Source organism: Grammomys surdaster, unplaced genomic scaffold (assembly GCF_004785775.1).
Source record: "Grammomys surdaster isolate TR1022 unplaced genomic scaffold, NIH_TR_1.0 126198, whole genome shotgun sequence".
In the NCBI taxonomy this organism is placed as follows: domain Eukaryota; kingdom Metazoa; phylum Chordata; class Mammalia; order Rodentia; family Muridae; genus Grammomys; species Grammomys surdaster.
In genome coordinates this window covers 6,140,397-6,164,559 of record NW_021621003.1, presented here as the reverse complement: position 1 = coordinate 6,164,559, position 24,163 = coordinate 6,140,397, and the positions used below count along the sequence as shown (strand labels likewise).

Below are 24,163 nucleotides of genomic sequence, written 5' to 3'. Positions count from 1 at the left end.
GGCTAGAACTCACTATGTAGACCAGGCTGGTCTTAAATCTGTGGTGATCAGATTTGCCCTTAAGTAACAAATTTGGAAATACAGGCATATAACATCATTTAGTGAAAAAAAAAATCAAATTGTATAGAAAGACTCATAGTGAAAAAGATGTCTTTTAGGCCAGGCAGTGGTGGCACATGCCTTTAATCCCAGCACTTGGGAGGCAGAGACAGGTGGATTTCCAAGTTCGAGGCCAGCCTGGTCTACAGAGTGAGTTCCAGGACAGCCAGGGCTACAGAGAGAAACCCTGTCTCGAAAAACCAAAAAAAGAAAAAAGAAAAAGAAAAAAAATGTCTTTTACATCTCTGATTCCTGGTCCCCATCAGCAGAAGCAAATGTTCTTCTACACTGTTCCAGAGAACTAATCATGTGTTACACTGCACCTCATTTTATTTACCAGTGCACTGGGAACTGTTCTAACAGAACAGATTAGCCTGTCTCTTAGAGAACAGCTGGAGCATTCCAGCAGACACACCATGTGTATCCAATTAGCCAGGATTTTTTTTTCTCACTATGGTCAGTACTATAATTGTTATACAGTGCTTCATTTCATGAGTCATTACATCTATGGAATAGATTCTTATAAATACAACTAGTGATGTAAAGGACATCTGCTTTGCAATTTGAAAGACCAGGTCCACCATCTTCTCAAGAGTGTCTATATTCCAACAGTGAAAGAATATGCCATTTACAGATAAGAATTTACCTGATTTCCTCTCAACCTGATGGATATCACAGTATCTCCTTATTGTCTGACATTTTATATCTAATGTAAATATGGCTGAATTTCATAAATTTAAATGTTTTTTCTGCTCATAAGACATTTCTGTTCATGTCCTTTTCCTGTTTAATCCTTATTAACTATATGAATGTAGTGCAGATATTTTTGCCTCGTTTGTCACTTTTTTTGACTTTGTGTTTCTTTTTCCTATGCAGAAATGCCACCAAATATTATCACTTAAGAACCTCTTATATTACTCAAAGATTTTGTATTAGGTTTTAATAGTGACTTTGAACTCTAAAATAGTGGCACACAATTTTAATTCCAGCTCTTGGAAGACAGAAACAGGTGGATCTTTGTGAGTTCAAAGCCAACACTGTCTATATATCAAGTTCCATGCCAGGAAGGGCTATATAGTGATCTCTTGTCACAAACAAACAAAGGCTCCCATATTCATTGAACCTACATGATTTAATCTGTTATATACACAATTTATATGTGAAATTTAAATTTTGTAGAATAAATAAGTTAGGAATGTGACTTTTTCCTGGAGGTGTCTCTACTTGTATGGAGCTACTTGCTAAAGCTATCACATATCCTCATTTCCTGCAGGCATGCTCATGTAATGTGAACATCAATGTCTTCTGTTAGGAACATTTTTTCCCCTGTGGTCCTGGAGTTTCAGCCCAGAATCTTCTGCATGCTAGGAAAGTTCTCTACCACTGAGTTATATAGCTCCAGCCTTTTAACTTTTTATTTTGAGGCAGTGTCTCCCCAAGTTTTATAAGCTGGCCTGATCTCACTTTATAACCCAAGCTGGGTTTGAACTTGTGACTCTCCTCGACTCAGTTTCCTGAATAACTGTGATTATAGGCCTGCTCTAGAAGGCCAACTTTAGTTAGTAACATTCTAAAGGCCGACCTACTGTGTCACTTTACAAGAATATATTTTGGTAGTTTCTCTAATAAGGCTGCCTTTCAAAGTCTTGCCCATATTACCTGAAGACTCATTTGTGTTTACTCTCATCAGAAAAAAAGGAAAGGTGCCCTAGGAGCACACACCAGCCATTTGTATCACATTTTAAGTTAGTCAATCAACTTCATTCTTCATAACTTAAGAGGAAGGGCCAAAGGGGAAGACTTTCTGATTTGAAAAAAACAAAAACAAAAACAAAAACAAAAACAAAAAAACCACCAAAAGACAGAAGTAGATGAGAAAGGCCAGGGAAGCACTTATTCCAAATTCCCTTACACGCAGAGCTAGCTCAGTGGTGTTTGGTACAGCAGTCTGCCTGTTTGCTGGCTGTAGGGCTGTGTGCACATGAGTGAGCATAGAAGTGAACATGGCACAGGAAGAAGAGATGTCGATAATCATATGACACAATCACCAGATGCAACCACACAGCCTAATACAGTGCCGACACTTCCAGATATGCTATTACAACTATTCAATCTGGAAATACTATTTTTTTTTTAAACAAGGGGTCATTTCTCATTAACTAGTTTTGTGTGTGATATGTTTGTGCGTGCGAGAGATGTGTGCATGCCATGGTACACATGTAATGGTTAGAGAACAGCCTTAGGTGGCAGTCTTTGCCTTCCATCTTGTTTGAGATGGGATTTCTCTTGTTCACTAGTAGGGTATACCATGCTAATTGCTCCATCAGCTTTTGGAGATTTTCTTGTTGCTGTCTCTCAATTCCCTGTACAAAAAAAATCTGGAATGACAGACATCTGTGCTACTGCATTTAGCTTATGTGGGTCCTAGGGATCTGAGTCAGTCTGTCAGGCTTGTATGACAAGCACTTTACCCACTGAGCCATCTCCTTAGGCACGCGTGTGTGTGTGTGTGTGTGTGTGTGTGTATGTGTGTGTGTGTATTTAATTTTTGAGATACGGTCTCACATGGCCCAGACTTGTCTTTAATCTTCTCTGTAGTTAAGGATGGGAACCTCTGATTCTCCTATCACTACCTTCTGAATATTGGGATTACAGGCAAGCGCCACTATTCCAGTTTATGTGGTGCTAGGGATTCAACTAAGAGTTTTATTTGTTGGGAAGACAATTTACCAGTTGAGCCACACATCCCAGTAATTCTACAGCTTTTAATAGCTTTCAATGATAAATAGTTTACACTTCAGAAAGGTAGCATGAGGCCTGATGAGAGCACTGAGTTTAGCAGAGGAATGAGGTTTTGGCTTAACTTTACCTCAGACAGATCACTTAAACACTGGGTCTCACCTGTCCCATTTCCAGGTAACATCTGATCTATGACTACTGTCAGAATATAAGTAGATATTAATAAGCATTATTAACTAATAAACTATGTATCCTTTTAAAGTAAGAACGAGATGGCCTTGGTGGCACAAACCTTTAGTCCTAGCACTTGGAAGGCAGAGGCGGGTTGATTTCTATGAGTTCAAGGCCAGCCAAGACTACAGAGTGAAATCCTGTCTCAAAACAAGAATAACAAAATAAGAAAGTTTGTTTTAAATAAACAAAGTTCACATCTCTTCAACTACTCTTTAACATTTCAGTTTCCACTGGTGATAACTTGTAAAAGGATAAAATCAAATTATGTAGATAAAATTAGTCATTCAAAAATCTTTGTTTGTAGGAAAAGGCAAAACGTAAGTGAAGAAGGAAAGTGTGGAGGGATCCCTGGTGTATGGGAGCACCAGGACATGAGCTCTGCATGTTGGAGCTAACTGGAAACAGATTCCAAATTGTTATATATCTACTTATAGGTGATATCAATCATTCAGTTCCAAAGAAAGTAGATGCTTATCTACATAAACCAGAGTGAAAATCTTAAAAGGCAGTACTCACATATCCGTGTGGTCAAAAGCTAGGTACTCCTCTATTATTCCTTCAGAAATGATTATACAGTCTGCCTCCTCTCCTCCAACAGCAGATGAGTCAGAGGCTTTGATGGTGGGAGATGCTTTGTAAGAAGATGAAAAATGTAACTTCTTTCCCCTTATACCAAATCTTGGTGAGGGAAGAAAAAGCAGTATTAATGACATATTAAAACAGCTCTCACACAGCAAGTAACATAACTTTTGGAATAAACTCTCTTTGTCCTGGCAATACTTTCAGAAGAATTCGTAGTTTTATCCCTGCAAACTCAACTTTTCATGTTTCCTTCCTTTCTTTCTTCTTTCTTTCTTTTTTCCTTCCTTCCTTCCTTCCTTCCTTCCTTCCTTCCTTCCTTCCTTCCTTCCTTGTTTGTGCTTTAACTTCCTGGACTACCATTTTGACCTACACACTACTATTTATGTAGAAGACACCTTATTTGAAACCATAATCTCAATTTATATATCAGTCTGCTTTTTTGTGTATTCTGTTATCATGTAAACATGTTATGTTCTCATTTAGATTAAAAAAAAATAGAAAGGAAGTTGAAGAATGTCAATGGTATCCCACTGTACTAGGTGTCAGTCAGACATACAGTAATTACTGAATTGCTTATATGTGGCTTCCTCCCAGTCCAAGAACACTTCCAAAACTGAAAATGGACCAACCCTATTTTAATGTATTTAAGATATGAGAGACAGCTAACATCGGGAGAATTGCTGAATAAGAGACAAGAAAGTGCCAGGTAAAAACAGGGCTGTAAGCAGGGCCAGATTATAATTTTATATTTTATCTTAAAGGCAATGGGAATCTATTAGAAGCTTTTTTAATGCAATGTGGCAAATTGATAGGGTTTTTGTAGAGACTCGTAGCCATTGATAAACTTTATTTTATGGCAACCTGCTATGTTAACCTAAAACACTCCAGATACATTTCTCTGATACCTCCTAGAACAAAACGTGGCCAAAGAGCAGAGCTGGCACACTCATCTCAGAACCTAGGCTTTGCTCTTCTGTGCTACCATCTCCCAAAGGAGCCATTACTGCAAGCTAGAGGACTGACTGACATGCTTGCATCATAAAATACTTACATGGTAGACTCTCTTTCTTGAGACAAGGTTGCTTCATGTGAAGCTGACATAGCAGAAGGGGATCTGGGGTACAATCCATAGCCTTCACTCGGAGTGATTATCTGCCTACCCAGAATCCTTCAAACAAAAAACAGATACAGTGAGGTACGTTTACTTGGCATGCATGTAAAAGCTAAGCATTTTAGCAACAAATCTGACGGCTCTCCATAGAAAGCCTACAAACTCAGACACAGATTAAGAATGACTCTTTCCTTAGATAGAATATTTATGGAAAAGATAAAGCCAGCGCCCAGGAACTTATGGTCCAAGAAAAGTTAGGGATGCAATGCAGTGTAGAATACCAGCCTATCTTGACAAGGCGCACCTCTCAAAAGAAAGGTTCTCTGGAACGGCCTGACACTCAAAAGCCAGCTACTGATATACTTTACTTGTGACATGATGGCTCATGTCTGCAATCCCAGGAGGTGGAGGCTAGAGGAGGATCCAGAGTTCAAGGTCAACAGCTCAAATGCAGACTTCAGCGCTTGGGGCTGGAGAGATAACTCGGAGGTTAAAAGCACTTTCTGGGGGGCTGGAGAGATGGCTCAGCGGTTAAGAACACAGACTGCTCTTCCAGAGGTCCTGAGTTCAAATCCCAGCAACCACATGGTGGCTCACAACCATCCGTAATGAGATTGGATACCCTCTTCTGGTGTGTCTGAAGACAGCTACAATGTACTCATCAATAAAATAAATTAAAAAAAAAAAAAAAAAAAAAAAAAAAAAGCACTTTCTGCTCTTGCAGAGGACTAGGTTTAGTTTCCAACACCTACATGGCAGTTCACAACATCTGCAACTCCAATTTCCGAGAATCAGACATACTCTTCTGGTCTCCACAGGCACCCGGTACACGTGCAGTACATTTACATAATTTATGCAAACACTTCTAACATATAGGGAGGACTTTTTGTTTGTTTGTTTGTTGTTTTTTTGTTTGTTTGTTTTGAGACAGGGTTACACTATGTAGCTCTGGCTTTCCTGGATCCCACTATGTAGATCAGGTTGGCCCTGAACTTACAGAGATCCACCTGCCTCTAGAATGCTGGGACTAAAGGCATGTGAAACCATACTCAGCCTAAGAAAAAATATTTTTGGTGTGGCTGCCATCTCTTTTGCGGCATCATGGCTGCCCTCTGGCCTCTGGTGAAGCCCAAGATCGTCAAAAAGAGGACCAAGAAGTTCATCAGGCACCAGTCAGACCGATATGTGAAAATTAAGCGAAACTGGCGGAAACCCAGAGGCATTGACAACAGGGTTCGGAGAAGATTAAAGGGCCAGATCTTGATGCCTAACATTGGTTATGGGAGAAACAAGAAAACCAAGCACATGCTGCCTAGCGGCTTCCGGAAGTTTCTGGTCCACAACGTCAAGGAGCTGGAAGTGCTGCTGATGTGCAACAAATCTTACTGTGCTGAGATTGCTCACAATGTGTCTTCTAAGAACCGAAAAGCCATCATAGAAAGAGCAGCACAGCTGGCCATCAGAGTCACCAAACCCAACGCCAGGCTACACAGCGAAGAAAATGAATAGATGGCTTGCATGCATGTTTTGTGCTTAAATAAAACCACAAAAACTGAAAAAAAAAAAAGAAAGAAAAAATATTTTTAAAAAATGTTCAAAGCCAATCTGGGTTACTCAAGACCTTTTCTCTTATGTACACAGGCACATTTTAAAAAGTTTTACTCATAGCTAGATGTGGTGGCCCATACACCAAAGAGGAAGAGACAGGCAGATAAATGAGTTGAAAGCAAGTGTGGTCTATACAGTGAGGCCCTATCTCAAAAAAAAAAAAAAAAAAAATTGTTCAATTAGAATGACATGTGGTTAGGATAGGTCTTTGTACTGACTTGAGTTTTCTTTCTGCTGAGGCTTTACACAACATGGCTTTAGATAATTTCATCAAAATCATGTACATTAAAAACAAACAGACCAAAAAGCAAACAAAAAACATGCATAGGCCAGGTGAGCCTTTAAATTCCAGCACTCTGAAGATAAAGAGGATCTCTGAGTATCAAGGCCAGTCTGGTCTATACAGTGAGCTCCTACCCAGCCAAGTTTCATAGTGAGACCCTATCTCAAAAAAGAAAAGCTCTACGGCTCGTAAAGGTTTCCGAATCCATGAGATGATACCTGAGGTGAGGAAAGCTGGATGCCCACTGCTGGCACTCTCTCTGCAGGCCCTGTGTGTGCATGCTCAGCTTCTGCTCATACAGGAGCTCGTCGATGGCTGTGAACATGGCTTGGACTTTCTCAGTGGCATTTTGGTCAAGTTCCTAGAAACAAACAAACCCATCCCCCCCAAATTTAGACAAGCTATTAATAAGTTTGGTGAACTTCTATACGGTTAGATGAGCTATTCTGAAGCTGTAGCGCTTTACATTTGACTTTATGCATTCACTATCAAATATTTTTTATGCACTTAAGAGTCACTGAGATGTATAGACTTTGTGTCTGATTAATTTTGGTGTGTGCTTTTTTTTGGCAAATTCTTTATAATTAAGCTTTAATTTTTAAAAAAATCTGTACAGTATATTACAGAAGGAGCGCCAGTGGATAACATTGAATTTTCTATTTTTAAGCTAACTCATGCTCACAAGTTGTCATCTTCTTTTTAAAATTAAAAAAAAATTATTTATTTTTATGTGGTGTTTTGCTTGCATACAAGAGTGGCAGATCCTCTGGAACTAGTGTTACAGACAGCTGTGAGCTGCCATGTGGGAACTGTAACTGGGTTCTCTGAAGAGGAGCCAGTGCTCTTAATTGCTGAGCCATCTTTCCAGCCCTCCATAAGTTGTTTTCTGAACTCTACATTCATACCATAGCATTGTGCCCCCAATACACACACACACACACATACGGACAGATACACACACACACACACACACACACACACACACACACACACACAGGCACAGGCTCTGATACGTACACATATGAGGGGAGGGAATATTTCAATCTTCACTACTGCAAAATAAAAATAAAAGCAATCATATTTTGTTTTGTTTTAAAGAGTTCATTTGAGATACTGTGTTTATATAAAAGGAAAGCTAAGTTAGGAAGCTTTCATATCTCAAGGAATTTTCAGATGTTCTTTCTTTTTTGTTAAGGACAACTTACAGAAAAACATTTTTAAAGTAATCAAAAAATGTACACTAACTGTACATTTTAGTGTTCACTGTACACTAATGCTGAAAGGAATGGAAGGGATAGGAAACATGTACATAACACTTAAAACCTAAGAAGATTGATCACAACACGGAGGTGATGGGACTGTGCAGCCAGGTCACTGAATCCTCCTGACTAATCAGATTAATTCACCAGGAATAGTTTGATGCCCACCCCCACCTCTGAGGTTCCACAGATGCAGTCCTGCTCACCTGCTCCATATCATTTGTACTTCCTCCCTGATTCTCCATCTCAGACCTTGTCTACCCACTCACCTTCTCTTCAGTTCCAATAATGTTTACCTATGAAACACAAGTTTCTTCTCCTCTTACAACTCTTCTATTTTAAGGGTATGCATGTCTGTGTGAGGCCAGAAGGGCCTAGGCCATTATACTTTCTCTCCATCACTCTGTGCCTGTGTGCTTGAGGCAGGGTCTCTTCCTGAGTCTGGGGCTTGAGTCTCAGCTAGGCTGGAAGCCAGCAAGTCTTAGCAATCTTCCTGTCTTCACTCCACTAGAGCTGAGATTACAGGCACTGAGGGGCAGGAGGCACCCAGCTTGTTATATGGATACTGGGATCTAAACTCTGGTCCCAATGATATTTAACCACTGAGCCATTTTGCCAGCACCCCTACCCCAACCCCCAGATATTTATCTGTCTGAAAGTCCATTTCTTTTTCTTCACAATATCATCTCTTCAGTCCTAAGTCTCAGCCTACTATACACTCTAGTCTCAAATAAATACTCCTTGTTACAACCTGTTTCAGCACCATGCTAGAGCATTTTGTCTCCTCACTAGACTACTGAACTATGTAAGTCTCACCCATAATCCTAAAGTAACAACAGCAACGGACAGATTTGCTCAAAATATTCCTTGAAGAAACTAATAAAACCTGAAAACCCAAATATTAAATATTGGAATGCTCTCACTACAGTATGTTAACACCAAGAACTGTTCTATATACTACTATAGTTGACGGATGTGGAAGCAGTAATAAACATCAACATTAACAGGGGTAAATGACAGAAGGCGACTATCAACTAGTACATACACATGTGATTAAGGAAAACATGCATACATGAAAAACGACTGGAGAGTGACTAACGGTAGTTAACACTAGATGTAAACATTCAGGTCTCTCTGTAGAGAGCGGCTAACTGTATTGTTTAAAATCAGTGTGGTAGGAGCTGGACAGTGGATTGAGATGTTAACCTGCAAGCCTTACACCTGAGTCCGATCCCCAGAACCTACGTAAGTGTAAAGATGGAACTAGAGAAATAAATTTACAAAGTCGTCCTATGACTTCCACATATGGACCATCGTACCAGCACCCACACACATATAATATGCATGCACGCACAATTTTTTTAAAATGAAATTGAAAAAAAAATAAGCCATGCATAGTGGCACATGCTTTTAATTTTAGCACTTCGGAGCAAGAGACAGGCAGGTCTTTATGAGATTGAGGCCAGTCTGGTCTACATAACAAGTTCCAAGATGCTACCTAGTGGAACCTTGTCTCAAAACATTGATGCTGAATAAAGTATCTGGAGGTGCATGCCTTTAATCCCAGCACTGGGGAGGCAGAGACATGTGGATCTCTGTGAGTTTGAGGCCAGTCTGGTCTACACAGTTGAGTTCCAGGATAACTGGAGTTACACAAAAATACCTTGTCTCAAAAAACAATAAACAAATACGGTGAAAAGTGATCAAGGAAAATACCTAATGTTGACCTCTGATCTCCATACTTGTTTACAAGGCAAACATACTTCTACACCACACACACACACACACACACACACACACACACACACACACACACAGAGCAGAGTGAAGGAATGATGAATGATGATTCCTCAGTTCCTAGAAATGCAGCAGAATGATTAGCAGACAACTCACACCATATCCCCAGGAGAAGTCGGAGCTGCCTTCTGTTGAGATCCCTGTGCCTGCATAGCTTGGAAAAGCAGAACGCGAATTCCCAGTGTCAGTTGATGTAATAGGTGATTCTTGGGTGATGTCAGATTCACTAAATGGATAATTTGAGAGAAGGGGAGGAAAAAAGAAAATTCTTATGTTTCCTCAGCAACTTATCAGGTGGTAAGCATGTATACAATGTATCAGTAGAGGCAAAAATAAACTTGGAATTCAAGTACTCTGTAAGAACCATAATCTGTATGAATCATAAATAGTATGAATGGCAGCTGGGCTGAATAATGCCTGTCAGTTTGTCTGGACTTAGTACTCACCTGTACAGTGCACTCTGTCCCACTAGAGATGTTTCAGCAATCTAACAGAATGTCTGAACTTGTTCAGGGCCTGAGGCTCCTCAAGGACATTCACCGACACCCATTTCATTTAACCCCTGCCACTGTAAAATGCCAATGCTGCCAGTGCAGGTCTCATTAACTCTCTTTAAAAGTCAAGGGACCCGAGTTTTATTTCCAGGTTTGACACTAGATTTTGACTTTACAGTTTTTCCTATGACAGCATGCTGTTCCTCAGAACTCTCTTAACTCCCTTTCTTAGTAACTGGAATTGTTATTTACTCGGTACTCACTATATGATAAGTGCTGCGTGAAGTTTTACATACTTCATCTGATTTATTGTTAATAGTGTCCTTTTTTTTCTTGATTAAACCAACTAAAGATTTGTCACTTTTCCTGACTAGCTTCCAAAGAATCAACTTCTGCTTGTTGTTTCTCTATTTCATTTTCCATCATCTCACTTGCCCAATGCGACTCAACTAATAAGTGTCAGGAATGGAATTAAGACCACATATCCGATCCATTTTTTAAAATTTAACTACTTTTTTTTAAAAAAAAGATTTATTTATTTCATGTATATGAGTACACTGTGGCTGTCTTTGACACACCAGAAGACAGCATCAGATCCCATTACAGATGGTTATGAGCCACCATGTGATTGCTGGGAATTGAACTCAGGACCTCTGGAAGAGAAACCGGTGTTCTTAACTGCTGAGCCATTTCTCCAGCCCTTAAGTTAACTATTTAACAATTACATATTACTTTTGGTGGGCTGGAGGGCTGTCTCTAAAGTTAGAGCATGTACTTCGTTACTAGAGGGCCCAAGTTCAGTTCTCAGCACCCATGCTGGGCAGCTCACACACACAGCTCCAGCCTCTCTGGGCATCTGCAGGTGTCTGTACAAGCGCTCTCTCTCTCTCTCTCTCTCACACACACACACACACACACACACACACACACGCACACACACGAAGGGGGGGATAGGGGGGTGGGCTTTACAAGTCCGACCTCCAGCAAGCCTCCTGCCTCAGGCCTCAGGCTCTCATAGAGATAAGATTTCTTGTTTTGTCTCACTAGCACAGGCATGGTCCCAATGAACAAAACCTTTTCCATTAGCAAGTGCAATGAGCAAGCAAGTATGCTTTGTGCTAGTACCTTTGAGAACTTGTATCTTTCTCATGGCTGTCGTTGGTAGAGGAAATGTCATCCAGCTGCTCTGGAAGGGGATGGTGGTTAAGAGCGTGCTTTGTTAGTCCTTTCCTGCGAAAGATAAAAAAACAGTCTTTTCTTTATATTTTACATTTGTGGTAAAGAGGTCACGCTTACAGTATTGATTATTCTTACTATTCTCCGTGTACATGCATGCCATGGTATGCATGTGAAGACTGGGACGAGCCAGTCAGAGTTGGTTCTCTCCTTCCACCTTGTGAGTCTTGGAACTGAACCTGGTTGTCAGCCTTGGTGGCAAGGACTTTTACATGCTGACCATCTCGTCAGCCTCTAGTGAAAATACTTAAAAACAATTTAAAAAATTATGTGTAAGTGTCTAAGCCTGTGTGAGCTTGTATGTACCACATGCACAAAGGGTGTCAGATCTGGGCCTTGAGTTACAGGCAACTGTGAGCTCCTGATATGGCTATTGGGACTAAACTCAGTCCTCTGCAAGAATAGTAACTTTTGAGCGACCTTTTTAGCCCCATATACTTTTAAACCATGTCTACCAGTAGAAAGAGAAAAAAAAATTGAAGTGTACATTCTCAACTTTACAAACAAATACAGTACAATTCACTAAGATCCCAGCGTGTCCATCTCTAGTGAGACGCCCTGGCACCAGACCCCTTAGATTTAACACTGACTCCAGCACTTACTGATCACATTACCATGAGCAGTTATTTACTCCTGTGCTTCAAGTGAAATACATGCGCTAGGGATTCATGATGTGGCCTGGGCAGACTCCCTATAAAGAAACTTGTAAGACTCTGTTTAGCCTACAATGTCTCCTGAATATACGTATCTGATTAGAGAATTTTGTGGGGAAATGATGCCTACGCTAGATAATTATGTCTGGAAGATATAATAACTGGTGTATAGTTTATCCCAAGCAGACAAGCCCAGCAGAAAATGGATCCCAGAGGAGTCGTGCCTAAGAGATAGATAATTTAAAAATTATGAATGTTTTACATTTTCAGATGGTCACGCACACACGAATATCACACCTTGCTTATATGTTTAAGTAACAATTTTAAATGAAAGTGAAGGCTGGAAATGTAGCTGAGCAGTAGCACTTCCTAGCATATCTGAGGCACGAAGTTCAAGTTTCAGCACCAAAAAAGGGGATGGGAGGCTATACATAGAGAAAATCAATTTTGCTAAACTCTTTTTAACATCTATAACAAGAAATTGTTAGAAAATGCTACTGCTTCAAAATGGATGGACGCTGTATCATTAACATTAAAAATTCATTTAAATTCACTGCCACTCATTTCTATGCATTTAATCCTCACTGTTCACTCTACTATGATTCCCTTTTGGCAAGGTTATTTTTAGGAACTTTAAAAAAAAATAGCATTAAGAACAAGTAGTATAACTACACAGGCTCAGTAATTCCAGCTCAGAAAATGCTTCTTCATACAAAATATATTTTTAATATATCTGGTTAGAAATAATTATAAAAGCAAATCCAGGGCTAACGAGATGGCCCAGTAAATAAAGGTACTTGCCACCATGCCTCAGGACCTGAGTTCAATCCACAAGACTCACACAGTGGAAGGAGTGACTCTTGTAAGCCGTCTTCTAACCTCCAAAGATGTGCTATAGTGCATGTACATGCACATGTGCATGCACACACTAAATGGAATTTTAAAAATTAAAAGCAGATTTTTTTTCTCACTTTGAGGAAATGGCTGTTTCTTACTTGTATTCCCTAAAGAGCTGATGATCTGACTTGCTGTTGTGTAAATAACATATTCCTTAACAGATAACATGCTTCTGAAAATTGAGGAGAGGCTCTTTTCTTTATATGGCTCTTTTACCAAGTAAAGGCGGGAAGAGGAAAGTAGTGTTATCATGTACTGAGGGCCTACTACATGCAGCCCTATGCCATCATCTTAGGTATACTTCAGATCTCATTTGTATACATAGACAGCAAGGCCCAGATCTAATAATCTCCCTAAAAGCTACACGGCAAGAAAAGTGTCCATCTAAAAGTCTCAGGTGTGACTTTAAATGAACGTTATTGGCATGCACAATAAGTGTATGGCTGTTGAAATTGCTTAGTTCAATGAGGAGGAACAATGGGACTTGGATTTTTAAAAGTTTAGGCTTTATTGGCTTCAGATGTGGAAACTTTTTAATTTTATCTGAGAAGTAGAAGCTAGTTATAGCCATCTTTCAGAGCTGGTGAAAGGATCAAGAAACTGAAGGTTCTTTTGAAATTGCAACGTACCAGTAAATGTAAGGCGCCAAGTTACACTTTGCTAACGGTACAAAGCAGGTCTTTAAACTACAAGTGCTTGCTTTTTAATCTAAAAAGCAAAACTGATCATTATTTGCAGGAGGTGTGTCAGCAATGTGTATAAGCTTGACAACAGGCTTTAGAATCGGATTGACACGTGGTTTGTACTTCTGAGCTGCACTCCCTTCTAGATCTTTAGATCTGTGATCTTTATTGGTAAGATGTGCAAAGTTTGTCGAAATCTGACTTTGCTATTGCATTCAAGCAAACATCTCTGCATGGTGTTTTGAACTAGATACGTTCAACTTTATTGTAGCATTCAGCTATTATCTTCAGTGGGGTCAAAAGCACTGTGGGAACTATAAATGCTTCTTAAGACCCACTCCCTCAATTCAGGTAGTAATAGCCCAAAAGGCAGGCTTAGGATACCATAGATGATACACTCTCAGCTGGTGACCCAAGGGCAAAAGGCAGCTTCCGCCATGGCTGGGAGGTGAGAATTCGGGATATTTTCCCTCCCTAAGCCTGGGACCGGAAAGGAGAGGACGGGTGAAAGAGGGTCCCTTGAGCTCCTGCGGCCCAGGCTGGGCGAGCAGAGCAATCCACTCACAGCTCCACGCTCTGTGGCACGGCCTTCCGAGTGTATCTGGAGATCATCCTCCGTTTTCTCCTCCGTGTCCAGGGCGGGCAAGCCAGGGCGGGGGCCTCGGGGCCTGGCCCTCCCGCTGGCTCAGGCCCGGCCCCCTCCTGCCACCTACCGGCCCCGTCTCGCCCCGTCTCGCCCCGTCGCTTAGATTCCGGACCGCCACCTCCCAGAGTTCCCACTCTATAGTCTTCCGATCTGCCTCCTTCCTCTCATTAGCGGAAGTGACGAAGGAACACGGCACCGTTCCGAAATTGGCTCCGATGCACATTATTGACTACCCCAAGGTTCCGGACACTCATGACTTCTAGGTTTTCAGGCGTGGGTCAGGGCCCAAGCGAACGTGAGGACCCAGCATGGGCCGGGATTGGGCGGTTGGCGGTAGCTTCTAACCAAGTGTCCTAGTGGAAGAGGCGGCCAAGGAAAGGTGCCAGAGCAGAGACGCTCGAGAGAGCTAGTAAAAGGAATCGCTTTACTTTTGTCAGGTGGAAGAAGAGAGTCTAGTTTGGTGAAAGAGCACTAGACTGCGCCAGGATAGTGCTCCTCAGTCGCTTCTTCTGTGTTCTCAGGTTTGTCATTTGTCATTAACCCGCATGATCTCAAGTCCAATTCTGACTCTGTAAATTCTACATAAAGAGTCCTGCTTGGATTTAGGGGGAGGGTGGTTATTTTTACTTGATCCTCCGGGTTAAGAGGCAGCGCAGCATGATTCTAATTTACGGTGGTGAGTGGGTAGTTGCATAGAAGACGCAGGTTCCTTATTGGTTCATTGCAAAGCCAAAGTAAGCTTAAGAATTAAATTGCTGCATTAGGTGGGCATCCAGAACCATGGGGAATTATTTTGGGACGAAACTCTAACACACAAATGTTTGCAGTTTTAATTCTTCTATAGAAGTCCTGTAGAGCAAGGGACATTGCTTTTTAACGCACCAAATAACATAATTTTAAAGTAAGGAGGTGTTTTAGAGATGGCCGAGTAACACTTTCATTTCACGATTAATTAGAAAGTTCAAGAAAGTAAAGTGCCCAAAATATGCAACTAATTGAAGCACAGTTGGAAGTTTTGAGAGAAAATAATGGATAGTAATGTAATGTTTTCAAACTGTGTTACACATGCTGCTACTGATTTAAGGGCAAGCATTTATTTGTTTGTGAGAAAAGGTCTTGCTAAAATGCCTAGGCTAGCCTCAAACCCTGGACACAGGTCCTTTTGCTTCAGTCTCTCAGCTGAGACCATAGGCATACCCACTGCACCTAAATATTTTTAATTTTTATCCTTACATACTTACTTGGTTTGGGAAGTGAGTTATGGATTTTCATTCACTCCATAATATCAAAGTGTCCATTTCACATAATTTAAATTTAAGGAACATAGTTTTAAGTATAAATGTCATTCAGAGGCTAATGCATCTAGAGTCTGGTAAAGGCCTGAACCATGATGATGGTAGGTGCGTATCAAATTTTGGGGAAATATTGTAGTCACCTAGAAGAAGTTTGAGAATGCTACTATTTCTCCTTTTATGTGGTTTATGTCACTGGAACTTGGAAGGTCATTTCCAGAGAAGAATGGAGGGCAATGGCAAGCTCGCCATGGTAGAGGATGCTGTGGAGTACCATCTGTTCCTGATACCAGAGAAAGCCAAAGACACAGAAGAGCACAGAGAGATCCTTCAGAAGTACATTGAACGAATAATGACCCAGTTTGCACCCATACTGGTCCCTTATATCTGGCAGAATCAGCCTTTCAATCTCAAATATAAGCCTGCAAAAGGTAAAGTAATCCTTCCATTCAGTGTTGTCTGAGAGAGACTTGCTCCTACAATTTTAAAAATAAGTGATGTTTGCCCATACATCTAATCCCCTAACTTTAACTATATAAAATATTCTTATGGTTAAGAGTACGGGGACTGTGGCTGTTGTTCTGAACTTACTTACTATGCCTTAGTGTGAGCGCTGGTGCTGCATACATAGATCCAGGCTTACCTGTATCTTAGTCACAGTTCTGTTTTACTACGAAGTGCTTTTCTTGATGATGCCTTTGGTAGGCTGCTTTGTTTCGTGTAGTTGTTTTTCTGAGAATCAAAGTGTGACTTTGTCTGGCTGATAAAGACAACTAAATGGGTTTTGTTACTGTCAGTTCCCTCCCAGAAGCATTTCCAGTGTCCTTTACTGTTGTCACCAGTGCTTATGGCCAATTCGAGCAAAATACAGTAATCTGTTCTATTTCTTCTAACTGTATAAAAATGAATGAGCGCTGCTCAATGACTTATGTGGGGTCTATTTAGGATCAGGAGCCTGGTATCTTTTGGTCCTGCCATTCCTGTTCATACTTCAGTGCTAATGTGTTATATTTGGCTAGCAACTGCTCAGTTTCTCCTTTGCTATTACTTTTACTGAACTTTTTCCAGCAATGGGCATTGAACCTGGGGCCTTGTACATAAGCAACTGGTCTGCCACTGAGCTATTTCCCCAACTCTAACTTTGTTTTCTAGAATACAGGCAATGTTTACTGACATGGAGATGAGCAAATTAAAACAAGCCCGCTAGACAGATATGGTGGCACACACCTGTGATCTTAGCACTCTGGGGCTAAGGCAGGAGACTCACCAGTTTGAGGCCAGCCTGGGTCAAAGAGTGAGAGCCAGTTATAAAACAAAAGCAACCTATTATCTTTTAGAAAACCATGCTTTCCCTGTATTCTTTCACTGTGTAATGTCATTGCTGACTGTTACCCAAGCTAATTAATATTTCAAGGGCTAGAGAGATGGCTCAGTGGTTAAGAGCACTAACTGCTTTGCCAGAGGTCCTGAGTTCAATTCCCGGCAACCACATGGTGGCTCAGTATTTCAAATGTATAGTCCTTGCTTTGCTCTGTGCAGTGAGGAACTGAGCAGGAAGGCCTAGTGTGAGCACTTCCAGAATCTCCCTTTCCACACAGGTCTGTGGATACTCTTTATTCTTTCATCTGGAGAACTACAGCTTCCTAACTTCCCTCTCTAGCTCCAGTCTCTTGAGCTCCTCACACCATTGGCAGATATCTTTGTAGAACAAAGACTGGACTGTGCCACTTCCTGGCTTTGTTTTCCTGTGACTGTGGGAAGGTAGGGGGTTGGGGGGGGATTTCAGTTGAAGTCTGATATGTAATGTAAATGAAAATCATGCTCTACTCTGAGCTCCTCTAACTGGAGAGATAAGAGGGATTTGTCGAGAGCTGCAGAGTTGAGCAGCTGTTCATCTCACATCTTTTGGTTTGAGCAGCTGTTCATTTCACATCTTTTGGTTTTCTGTTTGTTTGGTTTGGTTTTTGCTGTGGTTGCTGTGGTAGACCCCATGGTGCATTTGTTTGACCTTCATGTGGTACATTACATTTCTTAAATTTTTGTTTATTTTATGTGCATGGGTGTTTGCCCATATGTATGTCTGTGCACTACGTTCACATAGTGCCCTCAGAGACACTATGTCTCAGATCCTCGGATCCCCTGGAACTGGAGTCACCAATGGCTATGAGCCACCATGTGGGTGCTGGGAATTGTACCCAGGTCCTCTGGGAGAGCAGCCAGTACTCTTAACCACTGAGACATTGATTGACTTTTGTATGTTGAACCATCTTGTAGTGTGGGAATAAATCCCACTCCATTGTGGTATTATAGCCTCTTTCAATGCTGAATTTGGTTAGACAGTTTTTCAGTGTCATGATAAAAATTACCTGAGAAAAATCAACTGAAGAGGACTTCTTTTAGCTTATGGTTTCAGACAGATCACTTGGCTGTGCTGTAACTCAGCCTGCACTCAAACTCATGATTCTCCTGCTTCAACCTCCCCAGTGCTAAGACTACAAGTGTGTGCCACTGTGCTCAGCTGTTAGAGGCTTTTTATTACTGATTTGATATCCTCTGTACTTATAGGTCTGATAATACTTTCTACTTCTTCATGATTGCATCAAGACCTTAATTCAGGATTTATTTCTTACAGTTTTCCCAGTTTCTTGGAATAAGACATTCATAGATTCCCTTGTAATCTTTTATACTCTATAGAAAGAGTATAATGTTTCTTCTGCTAGACTTATGCTTTGTTTGATGTTTTTCTTCTTTCCTAAAGTTGGAGTGCTGGTTTGAGATTGTACATAACTGTAAACTGTTACTTTCATGATTTTTGCTAAAGTTTATGAATTTTCATACATAGTGCTTTCATTTTCATTTTTTCCAAGATAGTTTTTCACTTTGCTTGTGATTTCCTTTTTGACTCTTGGTTATGTAAGAGTGTGATGTTTAACTTCTGTATACTTAGGGATGTTGCACTTGTTTGAGATGTTTTGCATCTCCAAAACAGAATCCTTATATCCCATGATCGTTCCTTATCTACTGTAACTCCGTGCCTCTGGCCATGCTCTTCTCTCTCTCGAGAGTCCAGCTCTGGTCATTCTTCAGCCATCACTACTGTACAGAATGAAGCAGGAGCCTCTTGTATGCTCACACAACCTTGTATGCTTTTAAAGATGGTTTGCTTATCTGTTCCTTGTTTTAGACCCAAACTCCTCAGAAATACACATTCCATGCCTTGCTCAGAATTGCAATCCCAGCTCCCAGAATAATTCTGAGAACTTAGTCCGTGGCTATTAATGAATGTTTACATATGTTTTCCCTCACAGGGGCATACTTGCCTGGCTTACGATCACTTCTCTCTTGTTTATAGGAGGTGTTCCTGCTCATATATATGGCATGACAAAGTTTGGAGATAACATTGAGGATGAATGGTTTATTGTTTATGTAATAAAGCAGATTACAAAGGAATTTCCAGAGTTAGTGGCAAGGTATTGTCATTATTTTAATTATTCTAAAGGAGTTCTCAATTTAAAGCCTAAGTGATTGTATTTGTGTTCTTTTAGTAATTTTTGTCTGAGCTCTGGTAGAAATTATTCAGTTTGGGGCAGACTGAAAAGCTGACTGTTTCCTTTCTATTCTCTTGTGACTTTGTTTTCTTAAGAAGGATACTGGAGAGTTCAGTTCCCCAAACACTTCAACATAGCACAAGTTACAGTAAGACTAGGCACCTCCCCTCATATCAAGGCTGGATGAGGCAACCCAGCAGGAGGAAAAGGGTCCTAAGAGCAGGTGAAGAAGTCAGAGACAGCCTCCTTGCACCCTTCCCACTGTTAGGAGTCTCACAAGAATACCAAGCTACACAACCATAACATATACACAGAGGACTCAGGTCAAACCTATACAAGGCTCCCTGGTTGTTGGTTCAGTCTCTGTGAGCCCCTATGAGTCCTGGTTAGTTGATTCTGTGGGTTTTCTTGGGGTGTCCTCAACTCCTCTGGTTCCTACAATCCTCCCTCCTCCAAGCTTCCCCTGATATTTGGCGGTAGGTCTGTGCATCTGCTCCTATCAGTTGCTGGGTGAAGCCTCTCTGATGATGATTAGGCTAGGTTATAGTCTATGAGTATAGCAGATTATCACTAGGAATCATTTCATTGCCCCTGCCCCTTTTTTTATGGCTAGTCATATTTGCCTCTATCCTAGATCTCTGGGCTATCTAGCCTCTGATTCCTGGCCCTACAGGCAATGTCAGGTGTGGGCTACTCTTGTGGAGTAGGTCTCAGGTTGGACCAGTCATTGGTTGACTGCTTCTACAAGTTCTGCACTACGTTTACCTCAGCACATCTTGTAGGCAGAACAGACTGTACATTGAAGGTTCTGTGGCTGAGTTGATGTCGCGGTTCCTCCACTGGAAGCCTTGCCTGGTTACAGAAGATGGCTCCATATCTCCAACTATGAGGAGTCTTCACTAGGGTCACCCTTGTAAATTCCAGGCAGATTCTAGTGCACTGGGTTTCTACCTCACCCCTGAGATGCTCCTCAATTCCAATTGTCCCTCCACCCCCACCCACCTGATCCCCCCTGCTCCCATTCCTACCTGCCTCCAGTCCACAATTCTCGTGAACTTTTAATGTGTATGAAAAAAAATTCTAACTTGGTAGTGTACACCTTTAATACCAGCACTTAGTGGGCAAAGGTAGTTGGATCTCTATGAGTTCAAGGCTAGTCTGGTCTACATATTAAGTTCCAGGCCAGCCAGGACTCTGACACACACACACACACACAGTCTCCTAAATATCGGCACACACACACACACACACACACAGAGTCTCCTAAATATCGGCACACACACACACACAGACACACACACACACACAGAGTCTCCTAAATGTCAGCAGTATGGACACATTTTTAAGGACACATAGTTACTCTATTTACCCATCACAGATACTTAAGGATTATTTATATCAGCCAGCTCCACTAGTTGGCAGGAAAGCTCATCCATTAATGGCTCCGGTGGTTTCCATTGTAATACGTTTCTTACAAGACTCAGCTCACTTCAGCCTGAAGCTTCACCTCTTCTCAGCCTCCCTGAAAACCATGCCTTCTCATTTTTCTCTTCTGGTTCCACTTTCACCACATCCAGATCTTCATTTTTAATCTTTTCTGTATATTCACTCTGTTCTGAGTTATTGGATTATAAGGATTAAAAAATAATCAAGAATCTTTGTGTACAATATTCTTACCCTGAGTATGTCATGTATAGCCAGAACATGTGATATGCACACTTGGCCTGACAGTGTAATAATGTAATCTCAGTAATACGTGTTTCACAGACTTCTGCAATATTTTCTTTCTTATTAACTAATGATTTTTTCTTCTTCTTCTCCTCCTCCTCTTCCTCCTTCTCATTCTCCTTCCTTTCCTTCTTCTTTTTCTTCCTCTTTCCTCTTTCTCCTCTTCCTCTTTTTTTAATTTTTTAAATTTTTTTTATTTTTCGCTTTTTCGAGATAGGGTTTCTCTGTGTAATAGCACTGGCTATTCTTGCTTTATAAACCAGGCTGGCCTCAAACTCAGAAACCGCCTGCCTCTGCCTTCCAAGTGCTGGCATTAAAGGCATGTACACCTGGCCAATGATACAATTTTTGAGAAGTCATACACAGAAATTTAAGAGAGATCAATATGGGAAGCAAAACATGTACCATGCTATAGATAGCTCTCTGTAATTACCCACCAGTGTCAGCAGAGGGCACCGCACACATCCTTTTTGACACTGACTTTCCTTTTCACCCCATCAAATTGGATACTGTTCCCACAAATCCTTTCTCCAGCAGAACAAAAGAGAAGGGAGCAAGAAGTTGGAAAATGTTTTTTTGTTGTTGTTGTTGAAATGTAAAACACACATAAAAGTAGAAAAAAAAAGGAACCCATGTGTACCCGTCATCTAACTTCAACAACCATCAAGTTACATCACCCCCGTTTCACCTGTGTCCTGACTACTCCATTACACAGAAAGTGCTGCGGTTAAGGGCATGCACCATCACTGCCCAGCCAGGAAGAGTATTTTGAAGTAAATATCTAGTGCTGTGCCATCTGGCCCTTCAGTCATTCAGATTGTAGATCTAGTAGATAATTCTCTACATTTACTTTTTTTTTTTATTTTTTTTTATTGAGACGGTATCTTGCTGTGTTGCTCAGGCTGGTTGGAACCCCTGGGATTGAGCTGTATTTCTCCCTAACCCTACTAATAGCAAGGACTGTAGTTTTTGTAATGTTTTCAGATTATTTTTATTCTCTAAACTTTACATTTGGTTTTGATTGACAGATAAAGATTATATACACTTTCTACGTATGCAGTGTGTATTTTGAAATATATCGACATCATGGAATGGCAAAATTGAGCCCACTAACATATGCATTACCATCCATATTTTTTGTGTTTAAATTTTAAACAAAGACAGAAACACTTGCTTTATGTTCCTGCCAGATTAATCTTTCTAAATGAAAGTTCTAACTATTTTGCTACCCCGCTCTACAAAACCTTTACTTTTCTTTTTTTACTTTTTAAAAAATTTTGTCTGTGAAATATAGCGCATGCTCACTCACGAGTTCTCATGGTAGCATTGCTTTTTAAGTCTTGTTCCCTATGAGTCGCCATCTCCCAAATAACACAACTGTCTGTAAGTCTAGTTCTCAGGGACCCAGCGCCTTCTTCTGGCCTCTGTGGACGCTGCACACACATCATGCACACATGTACTTGCAGGCAAAATATACATAAAATAAAAACAGTTTAAATTTTTTAATACTAGTATTGCTGGGTGTGTTTGCATGCATGCACAGGATATCTTGGGGGAAAGGAGACCTTGTGTGCACAGTACAAGCGTGGATCCTCAGGATAACTATGGAGTCTCTTCCATCTTTTTGTGGGTTCCCGGAGTCAACTACAGGTTGCCGTACTTGCACAGCAGGTGCCTTTACCAGCTGACCATTTCTCCAGCTTCCTGTTCTAACTTAATACATACAAAAAAAAAAACCAAAACCATGTGATACTGTTGCTCAAAAATTAAAAATAGATGAGGCAAAGAATATCTTTGTAGATTTAGGTAACACTTTGTACATGAAGGCCTTCCTAATTTCATTTATAAGTAGCCTCCCCCCCCCCCGGAGCCTTTTAATACCTATGTATTTCCATATTTCTGTCTAACATAATTCTTTGATTTTCTCTTGTTAGTATCTCTTAACCTCCTAACAATCTTATGTTTCATATAGGCTTTCCCTGTATTTTTTTTAAAGGAGTTATTTTATCTATATGAGTATACTGTAGCTGTCTTCAGACACACCAGAAGAGGGCATCAGATCCCATTATAGTGCTGGGATTGAACTCAGGACCTCTGGAAAAACAGTGCTCTTAACTGTTGAGCCATCTCTCTAGTCCTTTTCCTGTATTATTTTTATTGCTTTCAGGTGTGTGTGTGTGTGTGTGTGAAGAGGTTATATACATACATGTGAGTGCAGGTACAGGTGGGAGCCGGATCACTAGATGTCATGAAGCTGGATTTACAGGCATTTGTGAGCTGCCTGATACAGGGGCTGTGAACCAAGCCTGGGTCCTGTGCCAGAGCAGAAAATGCTCTTAATTGCTGAGCCATTTACCAGCCCTGTTTGACTGTATGTTAAATTTTGCCTTTTTTTTTTTTTTTTGGACAATCTGTACATAGTACACACTTAAGATTTTTCTGAGAAGAAGGGAAAATGTATTTGATTAAAGCTGTTTGTGCTCTGTAAATATGAAAATAGATCTTCTCTTTCACTAGGGTTGAAGACAATGATGGTGAGTTCTTGTTAATAGAAGCGGCCGACTTTCTCCCTAAGTGGTTGGATCCTGATAATAGTGCCAACAGGGTAAGTTTACCCCGGCTTAGAGAATACAGAGATGAAATCTGCTGTGTCATTTCCTGTGTCCCCAGGCTTCCTGGAGCTCATGAAGAAACTAAGATTGCCATTTTGCAGGTGTTTTTTCATCATGGTGAGCTGTGCATTATTCCTGTGCCAAGGAAATCGGAAAGGCTATCCTGGTTACCTACGACACCACCAACAATCCAGCAAGCTTTGAGTATAATCTCAGCACACTCAGAAGCTGTTTTGGCTTCAGAATCTATACAAGCTGCTGTGGACAGGCGCATTAGTGGGTAAGAGAGGGACACTGATACCCTTAGCTGAGGAATGTTTTGGTTCAGTGCAGCACAGGTTTTTATTTGCATATAGAGTGCCTTCAACCTAGGTTAATGCTTACCTGCACATTATTGGCCTCACTGTTCATGAAACTGACAGTTAAATTTATGGAATTTAAAATCAGAAAACAGATCTATTGATTGGTCTATTGACTGACTGAATGACATAGGGTCTTGCTCTGTTGCCCAGGCTGGATGCCCGGTCTCATGCTAACTCTTTCCTCAACCTCCTGAGGAGCTGTGGTCCCAGGAGTGTCACTGTGCCTCCTGAGGAGCTGTGGTCCCAGGAGTGTCACTGTGCCTCCTGAGGAGCTGTGGTTCCAGGAGTGTCACTGTGCCT

The 24,163-nt window shown here is 40.9% G+C and overlaps 2 protein-coding genes and 1 pseudogene across 6 annotated transcripts in view; 2 read left to right on the top strand and 1 right to left on the bottom strand.

The window, feature by feature from the left end:
• Fam149b1 (family with sequence similarity 149 member B1) overlaps positions 1-14,467 on the bottom strand; it is a 34,848-nt gene extending 20,381 nt beyond the window's left edge. For 2 of the 3 annotated variants that reach the window (XM_028758529.1, XM_028758531.1), the window contains exons 1-6: positions 14,241-14,361; positions 11,332-11,436; positions 9,809-9,938; positions 6,875-7,017; positions 4,706-4,822; positions 3,589-3,750 (exon numbers count right to left, since the gene is read on the bottom strand). In XM_028758529.1, the coding sequence (XP_028614362.1) occupies positions 3,589-3,750; positions 4,706-4,822; positions 6,875-7,017; positions 9,809-9,938; positions 11,332-11,436; positions 14,241-14,287 (704 nt within the window). In that variant the 5' untranslated portion in view covers positions 14,288-14,361. Of the gene's footprint in view, positions 1-3,588; positions 3,751-4,705; positions 4,823-6,874; positions 7,018-9,808; positions 9,939-11,331; positions 11,437-14,240 lie in introns of all 3 variants that reach the window. The other variant, XM_028758530.1, reaches the window with a different exon arrangement.
• LOC114613279 lies at positions 5,853-6,274 on the top strand (annotated as a pseudogene).
• A 95-nt stretch (positions 14,468-14,562) lies between the features above and the next one.
• Positions 14,563-24,163, top strand: part of Ecd (ecdysoneless cell cycle regulator) — a 31,016-nt gene continuing 21,415 nt past the window's right edge. The window contains exons 1-6 of one of the 3 annotated variants that reach the window (XM_028758607.1): positions 14,588-14,616; positions 14,759-14,842; positions 15,823-16,044; positions 18,966-19,083; positions 23,407-23,494; positions 23,603-23,781. In XM_028758607.1, the coding sequence (XP_028614440.1) occupies positions 15,840-16,044; positions 18,966-19,083; positions 23,407-23,494; positions 23,603-23,781 (590 nt within the window). In that variant the 5' untranslated portion in view covers positions 14,588-14,616; positions 14,759-14,842; positions 15,823-15,839. The other 2 variants (XM_028758608.1, XM_028758606.1) reach the window with 2 other exon arrangements.